General features: G+C 42.8%; 1 protein-coding gene across 1 annotated transcript; it reads left to right on the top strand.

The window, feature by feature from the left end:
- Positions 1–14: 14 nt before the first annotated feature.
- LOC121586088 (proteasome subunit alpha type-2) lies at positions 15–4,995 on the top strand. Its single transcript, XM_041902553.1, has 7 exons — positions 15–110; positions 622–698; positions 2,100–2,232; positions 2,351–2,473; positions 3,398–3,479; positions 4,382–4,513; positions 4,704–4,995. The coding sequence occupies exons 1-7, from the start codon at positions 70–72 to the stop codon at positions 4,818–4,820; spliced, it is 705 nt and encodes a 234-aa protein (XP_041758487.1). The 5' UTR covers positions 15–69; the 3' UTR covers positions 4,821–4,995.
- The last annotated feature ends 2,071 nt before the right edge of the window (positions 4,996–7,066 follow it).

Below are 7,066 nucleotides of genomic sequence, written 5' to 3'. Positions count from 1 at the left end.
CTGCGACAACCAAATAACCAATTGCATCTTGTTATTAATATGACGCGTTATCACCGGTGCTGAGCAAAGATGGCAGAAAGGGGGTACAGTTTCTCACTCACCACGTTCAGGTAACTTTTACAAATTACTGTAGTGGCGAAAGTTTTGCTAGTTTGGGTATTGCAGGAAAACATTGAAAGGAAGAAGGATCGAACTCGAGCAAGTTGTTAAGAAACCAGACTGTTGCTTCGCGGTGGTTTGATGCTTTGTCATTATGTTGCTCTGGCTAGCTAATGTTAGGCTAGTTGTAGGTAGTGTGATTTTTGTAGTTTGTTCTTCAAACAGGCAACTTTGATAGCCAACACATTGTCTCTTCATGCCATTTGCCCTCTTTCAGTAATTAAGTGATTAGCTGAGATGCTATCTTTGCAAAAAGGCATCTGGCATTGCTGTTGAAAGTTTACATGACAACTTTCACTTTCAGTTTGTTGATTGCATTGGGCGAGAGTGTGAGTCACTAGCTAACGTTACACCAATGCATCTAAACACAACAAAATGATTGGACTGATCAGACCAAGCCTAAAGTATTTGTTTGTCATGACATTATTAATGGAAAGTTTAAACAATTTCCCCCCCACATAGCCCATCTGGTAAACTGGTCCAGATTGAGTATGCCCTGTCAGCAGTAGCAGCAGGAGCCCCCTCAGTGGGAATCAAAGGTAAAGAAGACTTAAAATGATAACCCAATATGGCTGCGTTCACACAGGCAACCCAATTCTGATCATATTTTCACTAATTGGTCTTTTGACCAATCACTTCAGAGCTGATCTGATTGGTAAATTAGTGAAAAAAAGATTAGAATTGGGCTGCATGTCTAAGCTCCTGAGTGGCGCAGTGGTCTAAGGCACTGCATCGCAGTGCTAACTGTGCCACTAGAGATCCTGGTTCGAATCCAGGCTCTGTCGCAGCCGGCCGCGACCGGGAGACTCATGGGCGGCGCACAATTGGCCCAGCGTCGTCCAGGGTAGGGGAGGGAATGGCCGGCAGGGATGTAGCTCAGTTGATAGAGCATGGCGTTTGCAACGCCAGGGTTGTGGGTTCGATTCCCACGGGGGGCCAGTATAAAAAAAAAAAGATATGTATTCACTAACTGTAAGTCGCTCTGGATAAGAGCGTCTGCTAAATGACTTAAATGTAATGTAAATGTAAACGCAAACCATGTACTATAACATGTATAAAGTGGTACAACCACCAGGCAATGTATTTTTATATACAATATGCATGTGTCCATGGTACCAAACTCTTTTAAAGAGCAACTGCCCCCAAAAACCAACTTCTCATTTAGAAAACAGCCTATGTGCCATCGATATGAGTCAGGAACATTTATTCTGTCAAAATTGACTACAAAGTGTTAATAGGATAATTTGGGTCATAAAGTCAGTCTCATCCAAAACTGATTTTTGTACTGGAGTATGCCACAATGTAAATTAAGGTTGGGTTTATTTCAACCCGGTCCACAGCTGGCAGCACACAAGTTGTTATTCATTTGGAGTGCAGCTGCATGGGAACCGATTGTAATGCCTGTGGTAAATGTGGTTTGACTTTGGATATCCCTAAATATTGAAAGTTTTTAATGAGAACTAAAAGGTGTGCAACATGAAAATATTGTCTCATTTACATTATTTATTGATGGTCCTTAACTAGCCTCAGAGATGATATATCCAAAGTCAAACCAATTTTGCCACGGTCGCACACCAGCCGGCTGAAGCTAATTGGCAATATAATTTGGCTAACTCGTCCCACCTGCAAACACACACGAGACCCTCATATCAAACCACACCCGAAACCAACTCATGTTTGAATTCAGTCATGTCTGCTAGCATTTCTAAGGCTACGTTTATAATTTATTTTCACTGATTGGTCTTCTGACCACTCAGATCAGCTCTGAAAAAGATCTGAGGTGAAAAGATCTGATGTGATTGGAAAAAATATCAGAATTAGTCTAAACACAGCCTTAATGAACCAACTCTACAACGAGGCCAAATCAGGAAGTTCAGCCGCCCTTTATCAGCATTACAGAAGACAGTCAGATTTTGATGATCTCTTTCTCCCTGTTTAAGCCTCAAATGGAGTCGTTTTGGCAACAGAGAAGAAACAGAAATCTATACTGTACGACGAGACGAGTGTTCACAAAATCGAGATGATAACCAAACATATTGGCATGGTTTACAGTGGAATGGGTCCAGACTACAGGTACATACTGGTGTGTGTGTGAGGGAGAGAGTGAGACTGCCTTTCCTTGAGTTTCTAAATATTGGGTTTACAACAGGGACAAAGATGTCTTTGAAATGTATCTCTTGTTACTCTGCAGGGTGCTGTTGAGGAGAGCGAGGAAACTGGCCCAGCAGTACTTCCTGGTCTATCAGGAGCCAATCCCCACAGCCCAGCTGGTTCAGAGGGTAGCCTCTGTCATGCAGGAGTACACACAGTCTGGGTCAGTTCTGTTCTGTGGGTTTCCTCAAGTTTGATCAGGGTTGGCCGACTGAGTGTGCAGGCTTTTGCTCCAACCCGACTGATTCAGCTAATCAAGGTCCTGATGAGCAGCTGATTGGTAGGATCTGGTGTGTTAGAGCAGGGCTGAAGGAAAAGCCTAAAGCCCGTACACCCAGTATAGAACCAGGTGTGTTAGAGCAGGGCTGAAGGAAAAGCCTAAAGCCCGTACACCCAGTATAGAACCAGGTGTGTTAGAGCAGGGCTGAAGGAAAAGCCTAAAGCCCATACACCCAGTGTAGAACCAGGTGTGTTAGAGCAGGGCTGAAGGAAAAGCCTAAAGCCCATACACCCAGTATAGAACCAGGTGTGTTAGAGCAGGGCTGAAGGAAAAGCCTAAAGCCCGTACACCCAGTATAGAACCAGGTGTGTTAGCGCAGGGCTGAAGGAAAAGCCTAAAGCCCGTACACCCAGTGTAGAACCAGGTGTGTTAGAGCAGGGCTGAAGGAAAAGCCTAAAGCCCATACACCCAGTATAGAACCAGGTGTGTTAGAGCAGGGCTGAAGGAAAAGCCTAAAGCCCGTACACCCAGTATAGAACCAGGTGTGTTAGCGCAGGGCTGAAGGAAAAGCCTAAAGCCCGTACACCCAGTGTAGAACCAGGTGTGTTAGAGCAGGGCTGAAGGAAAAGCCTAAAGCCCATACACCCAGTATAGAACCAGGTGTGTTAGAGCAGGGCTGAAGGAAAAGCCTGAAGCCCGTACACCCAGTATAGAACCAGGTGTGTTAGAGCAGGGCTGAAGGAAAAGCCTAAAGTCCGTACAGCCAGTATCTTTCCAGGAGGGTTGGCCACTGCTGAGTTACAATATGTTGATAAAGTAGTTGTTTTTACCTGAATTTCTAGAGAGTAACATCCTGTGTATTTTCAGTGGAGTGCGACCCTTTGGTGTGTCACTGTTGATAGCTGGATGGGATGATGATCACCCTTACCTCTTCCAGTCAGATCCCTCTGTAAGTATGCATGGAAGTATAAACCCACTCTATAATTTAATTGCTTCACTCCTAGGCCGTGTCTAGACCGTTCATGGAGCTTTTGTATTCTCATCAAGGAGTTCTGATCATGGAGTTCCGAAGACGTCATGCGTCTAAACCTACATTTAAATGTGCCGATACCCTTTTCCTGCACTATATTCAAATGCATAATGTAAACGGTGGAAAGGGCTAAATCTGATAACACAGAAAGTTGATGGCAGAACTAAAGGGATTGCAAACAGGTTAGCATAACAAAAAATAGTTTTTCTAAATAAGCTAGCAGCTAGCATTTATGAAGCCAGCAAACACATTCCTCACACACTAGGAACATATTTCCTCCAACGTTTAATGAAAAAAGTTGCCTCTTGCTCTCACTGGCTACCAGGCTACCACTGTATGCGCTTTCGGTAGCCTGATTGTCTCCAGACTGAGGAGAAATCTGCACAAAATGTGGCCCTGACCACCTCCTGAAGGGGTCAGTCAGATCTGAACACAATCCGACCACAACCAGTCTTTTCAATGCAATCTTCGTATTCTGATGGCAGAAGTCGTATGTAAGTGTCAAGTGTAGCCACAGCCCAAGTGTCTTCTCTACTGTTAAATGTGCATATGAAACGGACGTCACGTTGCTTGCTTAGCGAGAACCACTTTCCCCCCAATTCGGCTCATACCTGGCTCGAACTCGGGACCTCTGCTTGGCTAACACGTGGCTGCCCTCCTTGACAACTTTCAACGGTTTGAGCCACCCAAAAGGTACCAATTGGATAGCTCCATCTGCGACATTTCAAGCTAGCTGTGGAGTGAGTTTACCGTACGTTCTTAACTCCATTACACATACATTATTTTTCCGGTACTAACTATGATTCTTTGGATGTACACAGGGTGCATACTTTGCATGGAAAGCAACAGCGATGGGAAAGAACTACGTCAATGGGAAAACATTCCTTGAAAAGAGATACAACATGGATCTGGAACTTGAAGACGCTATCCACACAGCAATCTTAACATTGAAGGTAATGAATCTCACCTGCAGTTTTAGTACCCTTCCCTCTCAGAAGTATTTAAGAAACATTGTAGAAAATGTGATACTGTGTTTAGGTTATAGTTTGAATACTTCATGATTTACTTTGTCATATCGTTATATTGAAATCCATGCATTTACTGCATTGCATTAATATTGTGTTCTGTGTGTGTGTTTTAAAGGAAAGTTTTGAGGGTCAGATGACAGAAGATAACATTGAGGTGGGGATCTGCAACGAGGCAGGTTTCAGAAGACTCACCACAGCAGAGGTCAAGGACTACCTGGCAGCCATTGCATAAAATGCCCCCTCCATGGGAGTCTGTTGGCATGGACTAGTTCAGATCAGCTGTATACTTTTTACAAACCACATACCAATACAGTTTTTTGCAATTTAGCAGATTTCTATAATTTGTATTTTTTTCCTCCAGTTATACCTATTCACATACTACTAATAAATTACGATTTATGTAATAATATTTTGTCCTTGCATCAATTTTTGTTTTCTTCATATAATTTAATGATTTGAAAATTATTTATCTCAATTTCTCACTATATTGCTAAAGTGTAAATATAAATTTTGCATGAAATTAGTTCCCCCCCACCCCAATACAGTTCCTTCAAAGTATTCATACAACTTGACTTATTCCATAATTACAGCCTGAATTCAAAATGGATAAAATTATTATTTTTTTTTTGCCCATCTACACACACTACCCCATAATGACAGTGTTTATAGAAATGTTTGCTAATTTATTGACAATGATATGTAAATGAGACATACATTCTGTATAAGTATTATTTTCATACCCCTTTCCTATGACACTCCAAATTGAGCTCAGGTGCATCCAATTTCCTTTGATCTTCCTTGAGATGTTGCTACAACTTGATTGGAGTCCACCGTCCAATTCAATTGTAACTTAGCTGGTTCATTGTTGCCGATGTTAGGCTAGCAAGCATTTTAGCTAGGTAGCCTATGAAAACAAAAAGCGCACTGTATGACAGAGCCATAGACCATTCTGCCAACATGAGAGGAGGATGGCATTGGTGTTCATCTAGTCTACAAGGGTGTCAACCTTTTTCTTTTTTCACACAAACCGATATCAGTACCATGGACAGCCACATGATATTTAACAGTGATTGGACTAAATTGTTTTTGGTATCTTTTAGGTTTGTTTTCAGTGTATTAAACTAAGCATATAAAGCCTTGTTGATTTGATGATTAAGTTGAAATGGTGTTGGAATAGTGGAGGCAGTGCTCCTGCTGTCTTTGTGCTGCCTTGTGGTAACTCTGTGGTTCTAAAGCAGTAGTTGTTTAGTAAACTATCAAACATTTTGTTACATGCAATATTTGCTTTGTGGACTTCACCGGACAGATCTTGCTCTCAGGTTTTGTGATTTAACAAATGTATGTGCAGTTGAATTTATTCCGCCACTGTGTGACTGTTGTCTTATTGTTGTCACGGCCTTATTGTATATCACAGTGGCGTATGAATGATTGGTTATAGGTTGAAATATGTATTTTTTACTGGCTTGGCTTCCCTAGTGATTTTACCCACGCATCGCTACTGGGGATAACTGGGGTGGTGTTAAGTGTTGAGGATCAACTGAAATGTAAGATTCTCGGTGTCTGACGCCTGCCGTTTGGTGCGAGAGCGTTGTGGAACAGAGAAGACACGGTATGTCCTGCTGAGTTTTGATGCAGAGTCTTTACCCAACAAAGTCAAGTTAGGACGGTGTTTTAGGTGCCAAGCTTATGGTCATGTTGCAGCAGTGTGTAGGAGGGAGATTCCTAGATGTGAGAAGTGTGCAGGAGGGCATGAGACAAAGGAATGTGTAGTATTGGTGGAAAAAGGTGTGTGTGTTAATTGTAGGGTGGGGCGGCAGGTAGCTTAGTGGTTGAGCGTTGTGCCAGTAACCGAAAGGTCGCTGGTTCTAATCCCCGAGCCAACTAGGTGAAAAATCTGTCGATGTGCCCTTGAGCAAGGCACTTAACCCTAATTGCTCCTGTAAGTCGCTCTGGATAAGAGCGTCTGCTAAATGACTAAAATGTAAATGTAAATGTACCCATGGTGCTGTAGATCAGTGTCTAGTGAAAGGCAGGTTGAGGTTGCCAGGATCAGAGTAGTACAGAAAATGTCATATTCTGAGGCAGTGAAGAGCGTAGTAGAGGAAGATGTGTACAGGGCGAAGGATCCTAAGAGGATCCCTGTGAGTAGGCCGAGGCCAATAAAGAGTGATAGGAATAACATGCCTCAGTAAGTCTGGTTTCTTAGCGTTCATAGCCATGGTTATCAACTGTACTGCAGAAATGGAAAGTAAATCACATTAAATAGATGTTGTGGTGGCAGTTGCAGAGAAGTGCTTGGGTGTATGAGATTTTACAGAAGAAGAGTTACAAGGTGTGTTGTACGATAGTGTCCGTTCCTCCCAGGCTGCCGGCCTGGTGTAGGATCAGATGGGGCAAAATTAGTGGAATATCGGTGGGGTTTTAATGGCTGTAGGATTAGCTGGGGATGAAGATTTACGTTCCAACAGGTCAATGACC

The sequence above is a fragment of the Coregonus clupeaformis genome, chromosome 17 (genome assembly GCF_020615455.1).
Source record: "Coregonus clupeaformis isolate EN_2021a chromosome 17, ASM2061545v1, whole genome shotgun sequence".
Lineage (NCBI taxonomy): Eukaryota > Metazoa > Chordata > Actinopteri > Salmoniformes > Salmonidae > Coregonus > Coregonus clupeaformis.
The sequence above is the reverse complement of the archived record's forward strand: the minus strand, read 5'-3'. Positions and strand labels throughout refer to the sequence as shown.

What these genes read in the sequence shown, in the direction of transcription:
- LOC121586088 (XM_041902553.1), top strand. Translation starts at nt 70, where the DNA reads ATGGCAGAAAGGGGGTACAGTTTCTCACTCACCACGTTCAG. An exon ending in TCTTCCAGTCAGATCCCTCT is followed by an intron (nt 3,480 to 4,381) that starts GTAAGTATGCAT and finishes GGATGTACACAG; the next exon opens with GGTGCATACTTTGCATGGAA. An exon ending in CAGCAATCTTAACATTGAAG is followed by an intron (nt 4,514 to 4,703) that starts GTAATGAATCTC and finishes TGTGTTTTAAAG; the next exon opens with GAAAGTTTTGAGGGTCAGAT.